We start from the raw sequence: 22,495 nt of genomic DNA, 5'->3' as shown, positions 1-22,495 counted from the left end.
TGTTCACATGATAAAATGGGAACACGACATTCTTCTTAGAACATAACCCCTAAATGGCACATGACTGTAAATTCATGTCACCAGTTTTAAATAGGCCTTAACATTTCCCATGAATAGTTTTCTTGTAATTACTTTACTCTCCCCTATGACAATATCAAACATTTTCTATTCTATTCTATTCCATTCTAATTTCTCTCTTATTTTCCCCTGCCTTCCAGTAAATGACATCACCTACTAATGCAAAGAGAAGATATAGCAGCAGAAAAAAATCATCTCAAGTTCTTACCACTAAATCTACAACATTTTCTCCTCCTTTCTTACCACTGAAGAGGAGAAGTGCCATCTCCAATGCTTAGAAGCTCACCTCCTTCAACTTTCTCAGGAACCTGCCCCATTTACTCTCTCCTGCATCTTCATCTCACTCTCTTTACCAACACCTTCATACCAGCATTTAAACAATGTCCTTTAGGCAAAGAACTTCTACCTTAAAAGAAAACTAATTATCCAGCTTCACCTGACTCTCCAGCTTGCTGCCCATCCATCCCCAACTCCATCCTCTTACCAAACCACTTAAAAATACTGCCTTCATTCCTGCTCACTTCTCACCCACCTGAACTCTGGATTCTGCCCTAACACTTGCACTCAAATGATTCTAGGTTAAGATCATCTATAACCTCCAGTCAGTAGATCCAATGTGACTTTAGAGTTCTCACTTACATGGCTTCTCAGTGGCTTTCATCTGTAACTACTCCCTCCTTGCAATACTGTCTTCCCTTGTTTTCATAGCCTCGTACTCTCCTGGGTTCTCTCCTACCCCATCATGTTCACTCTCAGTCTTTTCATTTGGTTTGGTAGTCCTCGTCTACCAGACCACTGATCACTGCTATTTCTCTGGGCCCAGTCCAAAGATCTCTTCTCGATCCATGCTTCCACACTAGGCTGTCCTATCCCCGCCCGTTGCTTCAATTAAGAACAAATACTGGTGGCTCCCTAATTTAGACTTCCAACCCAGACCTCTCTTCTGAGCTGCAGGATCATAAAGCCCATTCATCTCCGTACCTGGATGACTGACATACATCTGAAATGCAACCCAAGTCCAAAACTGAATCATCCTCTTCCATTTTCCATAAACTGTATCTCTCAATCTTTGCTGCACAATGAAATTACCAAGGAAGAGTTAAAAAATACTGATGCCCAAGTTCTATTCCCAGAGATTCTATTTGAATTGGTCTCACTGCAATTTGGGCATTACGATTTTTCAAAGCTCCCTCAGTGATTCTAATGTACAGCTAAAGCCAAGAACCACTACTCTAAAACCTAGTCATTCTCAAGTGTTTCTCATCTTATTCAACAGCACCACTGACCACCCCGTGGTTTAAGCCAAAGGGCTGGACATCTTTGACTCTTCCCTCTTTCTCACCACTGACTCCCCCTCTGCCCTGTCCCTTCCAAACCACCACAAATTCAGATGATTCTGTGAATGTTAGGGCAGAGACAGGCACAGTGTGTACTCGCTCTCTCCAATGTAGTATGAAAATGTGAGTGAGGACTATGTATGCTGTCAGGCAGCTTTGTGAGTGCGAAAAACAAAGCACACACACATACACACACACACACACACAAGCACACACGCGCGCGCACACACGCACAGAGAAACAAAGTGGAAGCCCTGATGAACCTTGACACCAATGTGACTAAGGTTCCCTACTACTGAATTTTTCAGATATATAAGGCCTATAAATTTCCTTTTGTTTAAGCCAGTTTACACTGGATTTTCTGATGCTAGTAATTAAATGCTCCTAACTAATAAATGCCCTGTCTCTCCCATTCTAGGCTCCTACAGCAGTCTGCTATTTTGTAATACCTGGTACCTCTTGAATTATTTCCTTTAATGGACTGCAAACTAGATATGGGCTAAGACTACGTCTGTTTTATTCACTCCTATATCCCTAGTGTCTAAAACAATGTGGCACACAGTAGGTGCTTCATAAACAATCTGTTCAGTAAAAAAAATGCAGTGGGTCAAAAACTTAAAGCCACTGTCAAGGACCTCTGTGATCATTCTTAGCCTTGACATCACTCCTTCAGAAGTGGCAGGAATCCATAACTATATAAGGGATTTGAGGAAAAAAGATGGTCCTTTAATAATGGTAGGTGACACAGGCATGACTCTTTTGGGTAGGAATCATATTCTACCATTAATGATGTTTACTATATAATTCTATTATGCCCCAAGAAAATGCATTTGAGGGCAATTAATACTATGGTTTAACCATCTTTTAAGCCCATTAGCACAGATAGTTCCCTGCAAACAGAAGGCAATCAACCAAAATGTCAGAACACAATGAGTACACACTCATGTGCACATGCATACTCCTCTCACACACACAAGTCTAATTATGGCATGGAGAACTAAAAACCCTTTTAGGACTTACGGCCAAGATGGAGGCCTAGACAGACATGCTGTGTCTCCCTCCACAACTAAGAAGGAATACAACTACCTCAAAACTAGAACAACCAGAAGTTCCAGAAAATCAAACTACATGGAAGTCCAACAAACAAAGATATAAAAAATAAATACTCATCCAGACATGTAGGAGGGGCAGAGCTGGGGGAGAGAGGACACAGTGTGGTGGCAGAAACAATGGGGGCAGCATCAGGCTGGCTGAAAGTGCAGTCAGATGTTTTAAAAAGTCAGGTTGGGCACCTGCGGAGCACTCCTAGCACCAGACAAGACCACACAGCTCACAGTTCCAGCGCCGGGGAAAATAAAGCCTCATTGCTTCTGACTGTGCAAACCAGTGGGGGTTGGGGCAGATGAAGAAACTACCAGCCTCTCAGCAGAGTCCCCTTGTTTAAAAGGACCCCACAATCCTTGAATGTTCGCAGACCCACCCACTCTGGGAACAATGGCCAGGGCAACAGCTAGAGAGGTGCCAGTCCCATACAGAAGTGGGAGAAGTGCCTGGAAAAGGGGCAAGTGCTGAGCAAGCAGTATTGTTCCCTCTCAGACCCCTCCCCCACATACAGCACCACAACGCGGTGAAACGAGTTGCCCTGTACTGATGAATATCTAAGGCTCCGCCCATACAACGTAACAGGTGCGACAGTTCTACCTAAGACACAGAGGCAAACAAACACAGGAGCCTGTCAAGATGAAGAGACAAAGAAGTATGGCCGAAAAAGGGGAATGAATCAAGGTTCCAGTGGGAGAACTAAGCAACAAGGAGATAGCCAACCTAACAGACATAGAGTTGAAAACACTGGTGATAAAGATGCTCCCAGGCTTGACAGATATGCTTAAGTATGATAAATGCATAAGGGAAGAAGTGAAGGCTATGCTAAATGAAATGAAGGAAAATCCACACAAAACCAATGGTGAAGGGAAGGAAACCCAGGTTTGAATCAATTATTTGGAACATAAGGAAGAAAAAAACAGTTAACCAGCACAGAATGAGGAAACAAGAATTGAAAAAAATGAGGAGAGGCTTAGGAACCTCTGGGACAACCCTAAACATGCCAACATCCAAACCGCAGGGCAGCCAGAAGAAGAGGAAGAACAAGAAACTGAAAGCCTATGTGAGAAAACAATGAAGGAAAACTCTCCAAATTTGGTGAAGGAAACAGACATACAAGTCCAGGAAGCACAAAGAGTCCCAAACAAGCTAGACCCAAAAAGGACCATACAAAGACACATTATAATGAAAATGCCAAAGGTGAAAGATAAAGAGAGAATCTGAAAAGCAGCAAGAGAAAAGCAGAGTTACCTACAAAGGGGTGCCTATAAGACTGTCAGCTGATTTCTCAAAAGAAACTTTGCAGGCAAGAAGGGACTGGCAAGTAGTATTCAAAGTGATGAAAAGCAAGGACTTACAACCAAGAGTACTCTATCCAGCAAAGCTATCATTTAAACTGGAAGGGCAGATAAAGTGCTTCCCAGACAAGGTAAAGCTAAAGGAGTTCATCATCACCAAGCCATTATTATACAAAATGTCAAAGGGACTTACTTAAGAAAGAGATCAAAATTATGAACATTAAAATGACAACAAACTCACAACTATCAACAACTTAATCTAAAAAATAAAAACAAAATCCAGCTAAGCAAACCAGAATGGGAACAGAATCATAGGTATGGGGATCATTTGGAGGGTTATCAGCTGGGGGGCGGGGGGGGGGAGAAATGAGGAAAAGGTGCAGGGATTAAGAAGCATAATTGATTGGTACAAAATAGACAGGGGGAAGTGAAGAATAATATAGGAAAGGGTGAAGCCAAAGAACGTATATGCACGACCCATGGACATGAACTAAGGGGGGGTGGGATTGCTGGAGGGAAGGGGGGTACTGGGCAGAGGGGAGCAAAGGGGAAAAAAAATTGGGACTTCTGTAACAACATAATCAATAAAATATCCTTAAAAAAAAAAAAAAAAAAAAAAAAACCCTTTTAATCCTGGATATATCAAGGACAAACCCTTCTCACCTAACTTATGTTCCAAAGGGGACAGGAAGCTCCAGCTCTGTAAATCACTTTCCAAATCAACCTGTTACTTACCTTATTTCTCAGATACTTAGAAGAGCTTTTAATGTCAGCATTCAGATGTGAAATGTGAATAAATCTTTCAACTCCGGCTTCCTTAGACACATGAGCAATTGTTTGGGGAATCTTCACAAAAACATCTTCAAAATCAAAGTTTCTGGAATTAAAAAAATGGGGATCAGCTAAGAACACCTAACTCAGGATTTCAAAGCTTTCTGTGGTACGGTGATTTTCATACAATTGCTAGAATTTGTAACAGCAAAACTGTAAAATAGCAACGATTTAACCCCAAATCAAAATAAATTATTTTTTTTTTACTGCTCACTATTATTACTGTATAAAATTGAAGACTTACTAAAATTACAAATCAGCATGTGTAATATTCTGTGTCCTTAAAGAATTCTAAGGCTGAGGCCCTTAAAAAACATCTGGCTGCACTGGCTGGGTGGTGATGAGGAGAATGCTGGGGCTGGTAGGGAAATCATACTTATCTTAGGCCTTTGTTTCTCTCAGGGGGTGAAAAGAAACTAAACAGTGAGTCACCAGTTTAATCCAATAACATTAACTAAACACTTACTCTGTACTATGCTGTGCGGGTCACTATGGTGGATATAAAGTTGACTAAGACTCTCTAAGTCATCAAAGAACTTAAGAAAATTTGATGGGGCAGACATATACAAATAAATCTAAGTCAAACTTTAATAAATGCTACAAAAACAGGTGTGAACAAAGTGTTGTGGAACTACAGGTTTTAAACACTTGTTGATAAACAACTCGCACAATAACTAAAGAGAACTGTTAAAACCAGTGCTCATGCCTTCTTCAATAAACAATGTGGAGAACAGATCTAGAATATTGTCATACTAGGAAAACCAATGTTCATCTTGTTGACAGTGGAACAGGCAAAATTCTCTTACCTAACCTCATCCCAGTGGGACCAATCCAAGTACAGGACCAATACCGGTCATCCTGTCCAGTTGATGACACCAACCACTCTGACACAATCCATATGGGCTTTTTATGGGCAGCACACCTCACTGTGTACTTATACCAAAGTTATGCAACTAAATCCCCTAAAGAGTGGGAGGGTCATTGGGTATGTAAATGGCTGCTTATTGAAGAACTAATTTAAATGTCACCACTACAATGCCTAGCATATAGACGATGCCCAGTAAGTGTCTACTGAACCCTAAGATAGCGTATGCAAAGAAGAAATGGGTCAAAGACTTACTTGGTTTCCCAGTCTCGCCCAATAAGATTGATGACCACATTGCTGTGCTCCACTGCTTTCCGGATAGAATCTTTGTTTCTCACGTTGCATTCCTATAACAGCAATAGTTAATCAGATGAAAGCCTAGGGCGTGCACCCTAGCACTTAACATTTCTGTAGGGCCCCGGTCCCAGTCCCACCCCCACCCCTGGCAAATTTCAAAATGGGCATCTGTTGAAGTCAAACACAGTGACATTTCATACAGGCTTCATTTATTACAACAGAACTAATTCTGGGGCCTCAAATCCCCTGCTGATTCTCTGACTCTTTTGGAGACAAATAGCTGAAAATCCACTTTCTCTATTCGGGTTATCAAATGGTATAACTAGTAAAAGAATGCTATTCATTTTTCATTGGGCACATCAATTTTTGTAACCCAACTGCCACAAGTCTGTAAAGGAATCCAGTAATCAAGTCTCCCTTCCTGAAATATAACCAAAGAACCAAGGATCATCTGGGATGTAAACTGACTTCTCCATTTTAGCAGCAACCAGTTACAGACTGAAGATAAGGAGGGTCTCTTAAAGGCTAACAATAAATTGGGAGCACTCATAACAACTTAATATTTCCTTTAAACTCTTTCCTCTTTATAATCTCAGATTTACTCATTTCTACTTTAAAGACATAAAAACACTCAAAAGAACTGACCTGCCTAAAACTCTAGGGTAAGGCAACGGCAAATTTTGGTGTAGGACTATACTTCTGAGCATCATAGAGGACTTCAATAAAATTGATGATTCTTATCCCAAATAGTGATTGGGAATTAAATAATCCCAGACGAAGGTACCAAGTTTTCTGTTAAAATGAAATAATTTTTAAAGCATTTCAATGAAAGATAATAAAAATTTCATAGGGTCAAATATGTGTTCATGTAAGAATGAATGGAGTGGGAGGGAGAGTAAGAGGGGAAGAGAAAGGGAAAGAAAAAGGGGGGAGGGAAGGAGGGAGAGAGAAAAAAAGAGAGAGCACACGCAAGCAAACATGAGCAAGTGCACTCAAATTCCTGTGTAACTTAGAAAAGAGTAAAAGGACTAATGAAATAAGATTCAAAAACAAAAAAATGAAGCCCTCAAGAGGAAAAACTAGTTGGAAAAACTAGTTACGATGGAGAGCAGGGTGCAAGAGACAATATAGAATAACAGCTCTGGAGTCAGACAGGAATGCAAATTCCAGTTTGCCATTTACTAGCTGTGTACAAATGATCTCTCGAGCTTCCATGTAAAATTTGAAAATATAGCCTAAGTCATGGGATCATGAAAATTATGTAAAATATACATAAAATCTGCAGCACAGTGAGTGCTCATTTAAAAAAAAGCAGTTCTACAAATAAAAAGCTAAAAAAAGGATTTTTCAGCAAAGATGGAAAGGGTAGGAGAGAAAGAATCTTAAAGAAAAAAAAAACCTCACGGGTGGAAGAGTTTGAGGCATTAACTGCATAAAGGGCTATAAATGAGGCCTAGAGAGAAGGAATCAAAAGGAAACCAGATTCCCAGGACTAAGGCCCAAGAGCCTCTGTCACACCAAGTGGCCATTCAGACAGCAGTTTCTAATAGAAGCTGAAGCAGAAGCAGAGAAATCAGAGCCCCACACCCAATATGGTCCTTCCTTCTTAAAAATAAACAATAATACAGTGAAGTCCCCTCCCTCAATATTACTATCCCTGGACTTCCCTGTTCATAAACATCTTACTCAAAGTTATTTGTTTAGTGTCTACTCCCTACGACTGTTCATCAAGATATTCTCAGAGCTGAGCTCAATACCAGGCATAGAGCTGACATGCTATAAGTATCTGTGGAAAATACATCAGATAGTTCAATTCTAATGACTCCACATTTGTAAGTCAGTAAAAATTTTCACCTAACCCTTTCTGAACTATTTAAATTTTGAGGGCTGACAAAGTGACCAATTATCTTAAGTTACAAAACACTACGAAAAAGCTAAGTTCCTGCAACTGTATTACCAAAAAGATATTTGAGAATAAGATTTTGGAAAAGAAAAACACCTCAGAAACAGAAAATTTCCAATATATATATACTTAGCTTGTGAACATTCAGTAAAGAATAAATGAAATGCTATTAAAAATAAGTCAATATTTAAATGGATCACAAATCACCTGTATAAAAATAGTATCAGATATTAAGGATGTTTACTAAATATGTTTTAAAAGGGGAATGTGGGCAAATGGAAGAGCTCAGCTCCATATAGGATGATGAAAGTAAGAAAAATTAGAATATTAAAATTACAACTAAACTATAGAACAACCATCACTCAGAACCGTCAAAAATCAAGATGAACAGAAGTCCCGCAATTCCGGAATTAAAGAAACCACATCCATCTGGACTTGTACAAGGGGTGAAACTTGGAATGGGCTGGTCCCACATCCAAGTGTGGTGGATAAAAACTTGGGAGGGCTATTTCAGGAGCAAGGAGTCCCAGCCCAACACCAGGACCTCCAGCCCAGGGTACCAGTGCCAGGCAGATAAGTCCCCGTAACTTCTGGCTGCAAAAACCAGCAGGGATTGAGTCAGTGGAAGAAACTTTTGGAGTCCTGAGCAGTTCCTCTTAAAAGTACCCACACACAGACTTACACAGACTCACTTCCTCTGAGCTCCAGCACTGGGGTAGCAGCTTGTAAGGCATCAGTGGCATACAAGGAGGAAATGAAGTGTCCTGGCATCAAGGCAAGAGCTAGGGAACAGTGTTGTCCCACACAGAAAGGTGGCCAGAGGCCACAGTCCTTTTTCTGAACCCTCCCCCCCTATAGAGCCAAGGAGCCTGCAGGCAGGTGCCACATCTGAGATTCCATCAACCTGGCTAATACTGTTTGCTCTGCTCTGAATATCAACTAGGCTCCCTCCCACCCAGTTTATAAGTCCACCCAAGCTGTTAACAGTGGCTTTTCCATATGAATGGCTGGTCTTGGCTCATGCTTCACAACTTCCCAAATCCTCTCAAACAAATAATAGCTGGTCTCCATGAGCCCCCAGTCCCTGTACCTCTTGCTAAGTGACCCCATTAGCAGCAGCCAGCCTATATTCACAGCTTGGTTTCACCTGGGAACCTCCAAGCCCTGCACAAGTAGCAGCCATCTTCAGATTGCTTTATAGCTCATGCAGCGTGACCCCCAGAAGAACATAGGTGGGGGCTGACCTTGGCCAGCACCACCCGGGAAACCCCAGAGCCTGTGCACCCAGTGGACAGCTACAAACCCTGTCAGACCACCATCACCTTGCCCCTGAAGAGCTGGTCCTCCATGGAAGGCAGAGATTGGTGGTCAGTGGTCACAGCCAGTCCCTACAGCTGACTGGCCCAGGTAAATCACTCCCATTGACCTGCCAAAAGCAATCAAGGCTAAACTATAAGAACAGGGTATACTCAGCCCACATGAAGGGCACACCTTGAGTACCCAGCTTGGGTAACAGGGGAGGCTGTGCCACTGGACTACAAGACACCTACTACATTAGGTCACACTACCAAGACAGGGAGTCATAGCAGCTCTACCTAATACATAGACACAAACACAGGGAGGCTGCCAAGATGAGGAGACAAAGAATCATGGCCCAAATAAAAGAACAGATCAAAACTCCAGAAAAAGAAATAAACAAAATGGAGATAAGCAATCTAGCAGATGCAGAATTCAAAACACTGTTATAAGGATGCTCAAGGAACTTAGGACCTCATAAAATGGGGTCCTAATTTTTATGCTTAGGACAGCATAAAAATGTCCAGTCAGAAACAAAGGATTCAGTAACTGAAATAAAGATAAAATTACAGGGAAACAACAGTAGAGTGGATGAAGCTGAAAATCAAATCGATTATTTGGAACATAAGGAAGAAAAAAACAACCAATCAGAAGAAGAAAAAAGAATCCAAAAATGAAGATATTATAATCAGCCTCTGGGTCAACCTCAAGAGATCCAACATTCACATCATAGGGGTGCCAGAAGGAGAAGAGAAAGAGCTAGAAATTGGAAATCTATTTGAAAAAATAATGAGAGAAAACTTCCCTAATTTGTTGAAGGAAATAGACATGCAAGTCCAGGAAGCACAGAGAGTTCCAAACAAGCTAGACCCAAAGAGGACCACACCAAGACACATCATCATTAACATGCTAAAGGTGAAAGATAAAGAGAGAATCTGAAAAGCAGCAAGAGAAAAGCAAAGAGTTACCTACAAAGGGGTACCTATAAGACTATCAGCTGATTTCTCAAAAGAAACTTTGCAGGCAAGAAGGGACTGAAAAGAAGTATTCAATGTGATGAAAAACAAGGACCCACAACTAAGATTACTCTATCCAGCAAAGCTATCCTTTGGAATAGAAGGGCAGATAAAGTGCTTCCAAGACAAGGTAAAGCTGAGAGTTCATCATCACCAAACCATTATTATATGAAATGTTAAAGGGACTCACTTAAGAATAATATTTGTGCCCTTCATGTGGGCTGAGTAGTTGAGCCTTGATTGCTGTTGGCAGGTCAATGGGAGGGGGCTGTGGGGGAATGGGTGAAGGGGTGAGAGGATTAAGAAGTACAAATAGGTAGTTACAGAGTAGCCACGGAGATGTAAAGTACAGTATAGGAAATTGAGTAGCTAAAGCTCACATGACCCATGACATGAGCAATGATGGGCACTTCCTGAGGGAGTGGGGGGTGCTGGGTAGGTGGGGACAAAGGGGGAAAAATTGAGACAACTGTAATAGCATAATTAATAAAATATAATTTAAAAAAGAAAAGAAAAGTTAAGAATGTTTCTTAGTAGGAAACCTGCAGGCAGTTGGGGCAGCATAATTCTTTGTGGAAACAAACTGTCTAATAAAGTAAGATGTTTAGCATCTCTGTCCCTTATCTAATAACCAATAAAGTCTCTAGTCACTGTGACAACCAAAAGCACCCACGCATTTTTAATCACTCCCTTTAAGGGTTGTCCTCACCCCATTCCCCTTGCCCTGCCCCACTGGCCACTAACTAATGGTGTAAAGGAAGAACCTGCCGATTTAAGAATAACAACAGTGAATGTTCAGGAAGAATTGTTCTAAATTAAGTCTATACCAAGCAAACCAAGTTATAAAATACCCTATTTGTGATATTCTGTCAACAGAAGTACTTGTCTAAAAGAAATATAACATGAGGCACATAACGTAATTCTAAATTTTCTATTAGCCATATTTAAGAGAATAAAAATAAATAGGTGAAATTCATTTTAATAATATACTCTAACCCAATACAGCCAAAATATTTCAATATGTAATAAATATTAACAAATAATTAATGATATATTGAATATTATTTCCTTCATACTAAGTCTTTGAAATATGGTGTGCATTTTACACATAACAGTGCATCTCAGTTCAGACTGGCCACATTTCAAGTGCTCAATGGCCACACGTGGCTGGTGATTAGCGTATGGGACAGCACGGGTCTACAGGAGGGGCTGGCAAACTACGACCCACAGACAAATCTAGTCTACGGTCTAACTCAGTAAATAAAGTTTTATTGGAACATAGCCACTCCCATTCCTTCACATATTGTCAATGGCTGCTTTTGAGCTACAAGGACAGAGCTGAGTAATTATGACAAAGACCCTGTGACCCAAAAAGCCTAAAATATTTACTATTTGCACCTTTACAGAAAAAGTTTGCCAACTGCTAGACTAGACTTTTCAAAAGTACTGTGAATAGAGGATGCCTTTGGTCCACTGTGGAATGAAACTGCTGCTTTATTATACTGCCTCTTTCCTAAAACTGATCTTAGTAATTTACATTTGTCAGCTCCAATAATCAGTAGTACAGGCTCTTACCAGAAAGATAATCTGGCCCAGATCACCCATGGGACGAAGGTGCATGGTGTCATAGGTATCACACCGATAAGGTACGATCACTTGTGACCCCATACGTCCTAAAAGAGAATGGATTAAGATGAGGAACAATGTTAACATAATATGAACACATTATATGACAATGACTTAGTGTCTAGAAATGCCATAATTTTTCAGAGTCCCTTATTCCCATTTTAACATCCTAAACAGGAAGTATGAGGAAGTATGGATGTTCTCATGATGTTCACAGCAGACCAAAATTACATAAATCCAAGATAGAAGTTATTTGGAACGCTGTTAAAATGAAAAGGAACACAGCTCATGGCTTCTCATTATGTAACCCTAATAAATGGCATCGGAATATACTAAACTCCAGGAATTTTACTTACCAAGATGGTTGACAACGTATCGGCCCAGGAATCCTGTTGCTCCAAACACAGTAGCCACAACCCCACTGACTGAGGAGCGCCCCCCCTTCCCATGAGGTATGACTGCATGATGAAGCTGGCGCTGGGGTGGGCCAGGAAACACGGATGTGGCAAATGCAGTAATAGAAGAACCTTGAACAAAAGCAGGCAGAGGACTATTAGTAGAGAACATTTCTTTTTTCTCTAAGAGTGCAATTCAGACTTAATATAAAACTACCGAAAATCATCAAAAGGAGGTAAGTAAGGAAGAAAGAAAGCCTGCTTTCTATGAATGACTTTCCAGTGGCACTCTTCCCAGAAACCATTGTTGTTTTTTTCTTATTCAAAAGTATGGAACTGGAGAAAAAGCCTAGCTTACTGAAACCACATAGATTGAAAACAAACACTGCAGGTCAGACACACAGTAACAAAATAATAACTAATAGCTAAACTTACAAAGCTCTTACCAGGTGCCTGGTATTGTTCCAAATGCTTACTATTATCTTACTTAATGTTGTCTTTATTGGCACTTAACAGATGAGAAACTAAGGCTCAGAGTGGTTGAGTGACTAGCCCAAAGAGCCAGCAAGGAAGACTGAAAAGGAGCCCCGTGAGGTAAGAGAAAAACTAAACAAATAAACAAAAAAGTGGTATACAGCAACCAAACGAAAAAAAGAGTTCAATGGAGAGAATACAATAGCCCTCCTTACACTCAGGGGATATGTTCCAAGACCTGCAGTGGATGCCTGAAACCATGGATAGTGCCAAACCCAGTGTGTACTACTATGTTTTCTCCTATATACACACACCTTTTCATTTACTGGAGGCACTTTATAGCTGCTCTTTGGCATAGCCAAATCATCAGCATTACTACTCTTGCTCTTCGGGGTCAGTATTAAGCAAAATAAGGGTTCCTTCAAACATAAGCACTGCGATACCAACATTCAGTCTGATGACTGAGACAGCTGCCAAGTGATTAATGAGCAGGTAGCTACACAGCACGGATACGACAGACAAAGAAATGATTCATGATTCACATCCTGGCAGGATGGAGTAGAACAGCACGAAATCTCATCACGCTACTCAAAATGGTGCGCAATTTAAAACTTATGAATTGTTTATTTCTGGAATTTTCCAGTTATTATTTTCAGTCTGCAATTGACTAGGGCAAGCAACACTGTGGAAAACAAAACCATGGATGGGGCGAGGGGTGCAGGGGCAAGTTCTACTGGAGTTAACTCTATAAACGATGCTGAAAAGTGAAGTAACATGAGGACAGAAGACCAAAGGATCTGGAAAATGTTGGTTGTAAATGGCCTTAACAAGAGCAGTTTTAAAATAGTGGGAATTAAAGCCTGAATGGAGCAGGCAAAAGAGAGAATGTGAAGCAAGGAAGTGGTAGGAGGAGTACTAATAATCTTTTGAGGAGCTACATAAGGGGACAAAGAAAAAGAGGACTAAAGTAATAATGAAGACAAGCAAGTTTTTTTTCTTAAATATGAGATATTATAACATTAACATGCTGAAGGAAATGACCCAATAAAGAAGGAAAATTAAGATTCAAGAGAGGAAATGAATAGATAAGAGAGGAGGAGATCAAATGCAAAGCAAAGGAACTAGCTAGCCTTAGATCAGGGCAGGAGTTCACCTGGAGGGAAGGCAGAGAATTATCACAGGTCAGCTATTATATTTTTATGGTAGGACAAGAGATTTCCTTTGATTCCTTTGATTTCTCTGTAAAGCAAAGAATGAGGCAGAAGCACATGTTAAAAGTTTTAGGAGAATGGCAATGTTAAATAATCGCTACGGAGAAAGGGAAAGCAAATTTCCTAGGAAAATGGCAATGCTGCAAATCTACTTTGTTTTCTATTGAAAATCTACTTTGATATTTGTATTCATGAATTTAAAATAAGGCTAGTCGGTTTGCTGTTTTCCCTAGGTCAGTTCTCCAATGCTCAGGGGCTGGCGAGAAATACATGGAATGTTTGGTTTAATCAGTACTGACTTCTTTTATGACAAAGGGAGAGGGGCTGAAAAGTTGAGAATGTATGAAAAGGAATGATTAAAATGATAAGGAAGGAAGGAAGGAAAGGAGGGCATAGGATAAAAGGACAGAGTCAGTAAGACAGGACAATTACTGGAGGCAAAGAATTAGTAACACAAAGGATTGTTACCAGGATTGTACTGAGTAAATATACATAAAGCATTTAGCATATTACCTAGCACACATTTAGCACTGCATGAGTAATAGTTGTTTTCATTTATTACTATGTACTATAAAATTCCTCAGAGGGCAATATTACATTAACCTCACATGGTTATTTGTTTTTTCATCAACTATGGGCAAAGAATTATTCTAGATTGTGTCTAGCATGGTGAAAAAGACAAAGACCCTGGCCTGGTGGAGCTACATTTTAGAGAGCTGATATGAGCATTAGCAATATATTGGCAACTGCCTTGCTCACAGTAAGTGCTCAATAAATATGTTATTACCTTCTTTGGCTCCAGTCTCTCCATTTTCCTTCATTTATTATGAACATCATTAGGAGAGTAACATTATTTATTCCTCATATTCCTCTGCTCAAAAACCTATATTGGTTTCCTACTGTAATATCTAAAGCAATTGTCTCCAAACTATTTGCTTGCATACTGCATTATTTTTAAGCATTTATTTATAAAGTACGTAACATGTTCTACGCACTACCAATGTTATACACATTACAAAACAGCTATTAAAATACTTAGAACATAGTTTGAATGACATAAGTATTAGCTATTGTTATTATTACAGAAATTTTTTAAAGTTCTAATACGATATTTTTGTATTCCATTATTTCTTCTTGCAAAACCCACTCTGGAGACCACTGGTCTAAAACTCTGCTTAGCTTTCAAAGGCCTCTATGATTTAATCCCATGTAATGTATTCAACTTCCTTTCCTATATTCCAGATCTACAGGTAGTCCTTTCACCGCCTCCCTAGTACTGCACGATTCCATTCTCACTCCATTGTCCTTCCAGTGACAGGAAAATGTCCAGCCTCTCTTGACTGTCCAGATCATAGCAACCCTCACAAAATCAGTGGAAGAACTGCTATTCTTCACTGGTCTTCCAAACTCCCCTCACCGCTTCCAATATCAGTCATTCCCTTTTCTGATTTGCGATGGTACATAATAGTCTCTCCACATTTCGCTATGTCACTGTTTTTACACAATTCTGTGCTGTAGTGTTTTGATTATGTTACACACTGGACTGGCCTCTCCAGAGTAAAGCAGCATGATTAAGAACACAAGCTATGATGTCAATTAAAAAAAAATTAAAGGAAAAACAATTACAAAAATATCTAAAGCTGTGATCAGCAGAGAGCGAGTCATACAAGAAAATACAACTTTTGGAGGCTGATGGGCGTTTGTGAAGGGCTGGAGGGTGAAAAAACAACGATGAAGTGTAACTGAATTTAATTTCCTTGCTTTTCTTGCTTCTTTTACTGCGTGGAAGAGCAAATGTATGTTTTCAATCTGAGGACCATGATAGCAGATCTAGTAAGAATAGAAGGTTAAACGAACAACGCTTACACAAGTCCTAAGATCCCCTTTACTCCTCTTCTCTCTCCAAGCATCCCTTGCCCCGGCACCTCGACCTAACACGCTCTCCATCTATAGAGATGCTTCTGATGTACCAGTGCTTTTATAAATATTACTTAATTTAACCTTTTCAGAAATTCCCTGACATTGCGGTATTATCATTTTCAATGTGACACGAAGGCTCTTGAGACCGATTAAGGGTTTGCACAAGGTCATAAAGTCAGTCCATGAAAACCCTTCTCTCCACTGTCCTTTTTTTTCCCCATCCCCTTCAGATTCCTCTCCCCGACTCCGCGCCCCCTGCATAAACATTTCTCAGAGCCCCAAAACTTTACCATCCTACGAGAAAGCTGATTCTCTCGATCCTTTACACGTCCCCCACTTTCTCCTCTTCCTTTCCCGCTGCTCACGTTCACTCAGTGCAGACCCCTCCCCAAACGCACCATTTAATAGTGAGCTGGAAAGGAATTTAAAAAAGGAGAAACTGAACCGAGGCGGGTCCGGAACTAAAAAATTTAGGTCTCCTGGGAGTCAGCATGACCGCTGCAGCACGACATCAACCCCGACTCGGAATCCCAACAGGGAACAAGTATTCCCAGTGACACTTACGTGACATTGGCAGGGCCCGGACAAACCCTGAGTGGACGGCGGCCGCCATCTTCTCCCACAATCCCCCGCCGCCGCCGGCGTTCCGACCAACTACGGCTACGAGAGAGGGTCAAAACTAATCGTCCGTGAGCGTCTGCGCAGGCGCCAAGCAGGAAGAAAGGGGGCGAGTCAGAAATTAGCGTGACCAAGAAGAGCGCCGGAGAAGGCGAGCGAAAGGGAAGGGTGGGGACGTGAACGAAAGGGGGAACAAAACGAAAAGGATTCTGATATTACAAGATGGACCGTAAAGGTCGTGTCGTTACCGAGAAACCAGAAGTTCGAAGTCAACCTGTAACTGACTCAAGGGCATAGAAAATGGCAGAACCCGAGTCACCTTTTTCCTGAAAATGTCAGAGAAGGAAGCCGTGGTGAGACTAGGGGGAGATGGAGGCGTGCCCCTGGACTCCGGAAGTTCGTTAAGGAGATAACCAGCGTCCAGGGGACGGGTTGTCCAAGGAAGGAGTGCGGCAGGGATGCAGAGGGGACGGAAGAGACAGAGAAGTGAGGATACATACAGGTCGAATTCACCCAAGTGCACCCTCAGTGCTCTCCTCGAAGCCTCTGCTTCTTGCTGTTCTCATTTTGCTGACATGCTGACTCAGGTGTCTGCACCAGCCCAGGTCTGCTCGCTGGTGACCTCAGAGAAGACTTTAATGACCTCAAAGGTGGTCATGATTCCAGCTCTTTTAATTATCATAGCACTTATCACCACCTGACATAGACCAGGGATTCTTAACCTGGAGTGCGATTCATGAGTGGACTTAAGGAAGTCTGTGAAATTCCTGAAATGTTACGTGAAATTTAGTGTGGCATCTGCACGTTTTTCTAGGAAGAAGCTCAAGACAGGTCTTTAGAGCAACGGTGTTTTTGTTTTGTTTGTTTTATTAACTGTGGACTCCTGTAAGAATGCATTGTTTCAGAGAATGGGGAAATTCCAGAAAGAGTAGATGAAACCCTTGCCGTTTTAAATAGGTTATTCTCAACTTTTTTTTCTTTCTTTTTTATAGTTCTATTACAGTAGTCCTATCTTTCCCCCAGTGCTCTCTGCCCTGCCCCGCCCACCTTCCCCCTCTCCCACAGTCAATCCAAACAATATGGAGTTTCCTCAAAAAACTAAAAATGGAACTGACTTTTGATAGAGCCATTCCTCTGCTCAGCTTTCAAGGTCCATGAGTAGGAGCTAGCAACCGGCAACCGGTCCTGAGACATCTACCTTGGGTTCATCAGTAAACGAACAAGTTTAGGGGATCTTTCTGGATCTGGTAATTCTTTCACGCTTTGTTGTTTCAGGTAGAAAGGGGTGTGCATGCTGAGGTGGACAAAACACCTGTAGTGAGTGTATCGCCTATTAGGCTTGTAAGATTGGTTGTCTCCGCTCCACTGCACCCCACCCCCACTGTTTACTGAGCGTGAGCTACCAAACTGAATTAGAAGAGAAAACTCTTGAAGAAATCTTATCAGGGAAACTAACTAATGCTTTGCTGTCTCCTATTTCTTGGCTTCATCCTATGTTCAAGTAATATTTGATTCTGGGTCAATATAAATAACATACTTTCGTGGTTTTGATAAATATAGATCCCTATTATCAGCAGTCTCCTAACACCTGTGGAACATTGCCAGTTATTTTATAAATCCAAAAATAAAAACACTGCCCTGTGTACTAAATTCTAGTTTCAAGGTGACATGATATAGTTGAAAGAGCACTGACTTAAACTTTAGAATATTAGGCCTCAGTTCTAGTTCTACCAGTTAGTAAGTGTGACCTGAGCAAGACTCTACACCTGTCTTAACAGGGAAATTAAAACTTGCACTGTTACCTCAAAATGTTATTATGAGGATCAGATAACAATGCATATGTAAGTGCTTTGGCAACTGCAAAGTGCTATATTTGTATACATGTAGTTTTCTTTCATTTTATTTTATTGTTCATTTACAGTTGTCCCAATTTTGCCCCCATTGCTCTCCCCTGCCCTGCCCATCCCCACTCTCACAGTCAATCCCCACCTTTTTGTTCATGCCCATGGGTGCTTTATACTAATTCCTTGATTAGACCCTTCCCCTTTTTTCCCCTGTTATCCCCTGCCCCTCCCCTCTGGCCACTGTCAGTTTGTTCCTTATTTCCAAGTCACTGGTTCTATTTTGCTCCGCTGTTTTATTCATTAGGTTCCACTTATAGGTGAGATCATATGGTATTTGTCTTTCACCTCCTTGCTATTTCACTTAGCATAATACTCTCCAGTTCCATCCCTGCTGTCATGAAGGGTAGGAGTTCTTTCTTTTTGCTGCATAGTACTCCATTGTGTGAATGTACCACAGTTTTTTGATCCACTTATTTACTGATGGGCACTTAGGCTGTTTCCAGCACTTGGCTATTGTAAATAACACTGCTATGAACATAGGGGTGCATAGGTTTTTTTTGAATTGGTGTTTCAAAGTCACAACACCATAAAAGTCCTAGAGGAAAACATAGGCAGGAAAATTTCAGATATCCCACGCAGCAATATTTTCACTGATATATCTCCTAAGGCTAGAGATATAAATGAAAGAATAAACAAACGGGACTACATCAAATTAAAGTTTCTGCTCAGCTAAAGAAAACATCAGCAAAATGGAAAGGGAACCAACCATGTGGGAAAACATATTTGCCAATGACACCTTGGACATATGTCTGATCTCAAAACATATAAAGAACTCATATGACTCAACACCAAGACAAACAATCTAATTTAAAAAATGGGCAAAGGACCTGTTCTGTAAGGAGGACATACAAAGGGCCCATAGGCATATGAAAGGATGCTCAACATCACTAGCCATCAGAGAGATGCAAATAAAAGCCACAATGAGCTACCACTTTACACCAGTCAGAATAGCCATCATCAACAAATCAACAAACAAGTGCTGGTGGGGATGTGGAGAAAAGGGAACCCTAGTGCATTGCTGGTGGGAATGCAGACTGGTGCAGCCACTGTGGAAAACAGTATGGAATTTCCTTATAAAACTAAAAATGGAACTGCCTTTTGATACATGTAGGTTTTTGTTTTTTGTACCTCTGAGGTATTAAAATAATAGAACATTAGAGCTGAAAGGGATTGTAAGAGATCAACATGCCCAACTTTTTTATTTTAAAGATGAAGAAACTGAGACCTAATATAAAATACTGTCAATAAATAATCTGTTAAAGAAAGCCCGTAATAAATCAGTCAGTCACTTTTGAATTTGTTAACAATTTTAATCCTTATGGCCTTGATCAGAGGTTCTTTTTGCTTCATGGATACTATGGATTGGCCCTATATTTAGTCATTAATTAAGAGTACTGAAGGTAACGTTTTCAAAGAGAATGTACTACTAATAAAGTCCTCCTCAAGCTTAAAAATTGCCAACCAAATGCCTCTTGGCATGATTTATCCCTCTACAGTTGGAGGTGGAGGCATTGCGGAGGATATGTTAGTGCTACTATATCTCTGACTACCTCAGATAAATTATAAACCAGAGATGATCACCTTAGGCAAAATCCTTCAAAAATTTTTTTCACAAAAGGTAGGATGTTTATAATGAAGAAGAGTCTCAACTGGAGCCCACAAAATGAAGTGATTCCATGGGCTTTGCATAAAAATTTTAATAACCCCCCCCAATTCTTTTAATTCTTATTCTCTGAATCCATTTGGATTTGTTAATATATTATACCTACTGCATAGTTTTAAGTGGAATCCTTTGGCAAAATTTTCCCCTCCCATATTTCCTACCTAAATTAGACACTTAAAGAAAAAAATTAATCAGAAAAAAGTTAACTCAGTTCCTCCAAACTAAGCATCAGAGTCTTGGGGTATACCTTCACCCACCCACCCCCACACCCTGTCCTTTGATGACACAATTTCTTGTAGCCTCACCACTGTTACTATAGAGACAGTGTTATCACCAGTTCTGATTCTGATGTCACTCATCAGTCCTAACAAGGGGGAGGTACATGCAAGGTTGGAGGTGGAAACAAGATCTTAAGCTGAGCAAGAACATCCCAGCATCTTCATTGACTTTTAAAGTATATTCTGGAGTCTTCTGGAGTCACTATTCCAGTACTACAGAGGTAGGAAATCCCACTGGACTGATAAAACAGCCCATTTTCTGATTCCTTATAGTTAAAAGGGAGAATTCAATGACAAGTGATGGATCTCTTTGCCCAGCCCATTTTATTTTTACATAAGTCTTCTGGAACTATATGAACCTCTCACTCGGCAGTATTGCAACTAAATCTATCTGCTGCTGAAGTTTCTATTTTATTATGGGTTGACATGACCTCTTTGCCTATTCTTCTGGAGAGGTGCCTGGTTCTTGCTCCCTACTTCTTAGTTTTATAATAAGACTGGAAGCTTGACTCCCTGCTGACGTTTCCTCTTCTTTGTGTGGCTGTTCCAAAAGTTCTTTTCTTTCCAGTGCTCTGATAGCAAAACCAGACTGGCTATAGCTCTGAGTTCCATTCTCATCCACTTTCATCCTCTCGCTATTATTTCTGAAGCCTTGGCTGAATAACAGAGAACTGGGAAAAGGCGAGATGTATAAATAACCATGTTGAGGAAGTGTCTCTACTAATAGGGCACTAGAAGAAGAAGATATTACTAAGGGAAAGTGAAAATAGAGGAGATCCACAGACAAGCTTAACAGTGAATAGTACGATTGAGAAAAAGATACATACACACTTCCAATCTTTAAATTGATTTCAACAACCACATTTTTTGAGTGTCTAACAACATGTCAACACTTAGGGAATAAGAGAGAAAAAGAATATATAAGAGTACATTCTTTAATAAAATCTGATTAAATTTCAAAACTTGATCATATATGTATCAACTTTGCAAAAACTTCATGTGTACCACCTGTAAATTTGAGCATTTCTATGAATTTAGGAACCTTGAGCAGAAAGGAACCTCTTGCTTATGATGAACACAGGAGGAAATGTGTTGAGGTAGAGCTAAGGTCTGGGGCACAGCAACTATAACCACACCCCTGTGTTTGTTTATGCCCTCCGTGGCTGACTTTCAATCATTCTCATTCCTCCTCAATTATTATCGAAGTAATAATCACACTGGCATTTATAATGAACATTAAGGTCAGTCCTATAGTTGGCTGGAGGATCCCTCTATAACCATAGAAAAATTTTACAGCTTCCAGGATGTTAACCTGCAGAACTATAATATTTAAAGGAATATATCCACTGGTTTTAATATTCCCTCTCTGGGTCTTTGTTTAGTAAATGAGGGAGTTAGAATAAATGGTTTCTAAGGTCAGTTTATCTTTACACTGTATGTAGTTAACTTTCTTTCCTCAACAAATTTGATAACACAAAGCAACCTTTTTTTATTTTCCACCCTAACTCAAGGACATTATTCACCAACTTTGAAGTTAAGAAATGTGTTATCCATTCACTAGCTAAATTAAACTCTTTAGGTTTTCCCCCTCTTTTCCCTTTCCTTATGGGAAATGTATATAGATTTAGAAGTCTGAAAATCATTATCATCAAAAAGTATTTAAGTACCTCTCTCTCTCTCTCTCTCTCTCTCTCTCTCTCTCTCTCTCTCTCTCTCTCCATATATATATGTAAAATTCAGGACAACTTAGGGAGCTTAAAGTTCAACACAAGCTTCATGGATGCAGATAAATACATAGAAGATATAGAAAAATAGAATAAAAGTGTTAGGACATATGTAAGTGGAAATGTTTGCTGAATATATATGACTAGTAAGTGTACTTCTGTTTGTGACAGAAGTACAAGAGCATTTCTGAGATTTTGGTTTATTAGTATTGGCATAGCAAGGTGTGTTAATAAATCATTGGGTATTTACATCTTAGACAAATCTCTAGAATGGAATTATCCCTAAAATGAGTCAAGCTTCAAGAAAGCCTAAGCAAACTTGCACAAACAATTTTTTATTGTTCTCAGATTCTCCAATTTAAGAAAGAAAAATTGAGCTATCTGGAATTAGAAATAGGCAGTATTTGTATGCATTCTTTCAGCAGACAATTATTAAGCACTAATTTCATGATACTAGCTACTCTGAGGGATACCAAGATGGGTAAGAAAATGCACCTGCCCTCATGAAGCTACCCATCTAATAAAGGAGATGGAATATATGTGAGCAATTAAAATGCTAAAGAGACTATAAAGGTTGAAATAGCATATGATAATGGAACAATCACATTCAATTAGGTATTTAGAAAATATTTCATGGGTGGGTAAGATTTGACCTGGACT

At 40.1% G+C, this 22,495-nt stretch overlaps 1 protein-coding gene across 1 annotated transcript in view; it reads right to left on the bottom strand.

Annotated features, from left to right (window-relative positions):
* The window catches only part of NDUFA9 (NADH:ubiquinone oxidoreductase subunit A9), a 39,447-nt gene extending 23,144 nt beyond the window's left edge, over positions 1 to 16,303 (bottom strand). Inside the window, exons 1-5 of the mRNA XM_090273867.1 lie at positions 16,213 to 16,303; positions 12,005 to 12,175; positions 11,598 to 11,695; positions 5,766 to 5,857; positions 4,550 to 4,691 (exon numbers count right to left, since the gene is read on the bottom strand). Coding sequence (XP_090129993.1) covers positions 4,550 to 4,691; positions 5,766 to 5,857; positions 11,598 to 11,695; positions 12,005 to 12,175; positions 16,213 to 16,261 — 552 coding nt within the window. The 5' untranslated portion in view covers positions 16,262 to 16,303. The remainder of the gene's footprint in view (positions 1 to 4,549; positions 4,692 to 5,765; positions 5,858 to 11,597; positions 11,696 to 12,004; positions 12,176 to 16,212) is intronic.
* Positions 16,304 to 22,495: the final 6,192 nt, after the last annotated feature.

Source organism: Furipterus horrens, unplaced genomic scaffold (assembly GCF_987537825.1).
Source record: "Furipterus horrens unplaced genomic scaffold, mFurHor1.1.pri manual_scaffold_4, whole genome shotgun sequence".
Classification (NCBI taxonomy): Eukaryota; Metazoa; Chordata; class Mammalia; order Chiroptera; family Furipteridae; genus Furipterus; species Furipterus horrens.
Note: the sequence above shows the minus strand (reverse complement) of the source record. Positions and strands in the feature narration are given on the sequence as shown.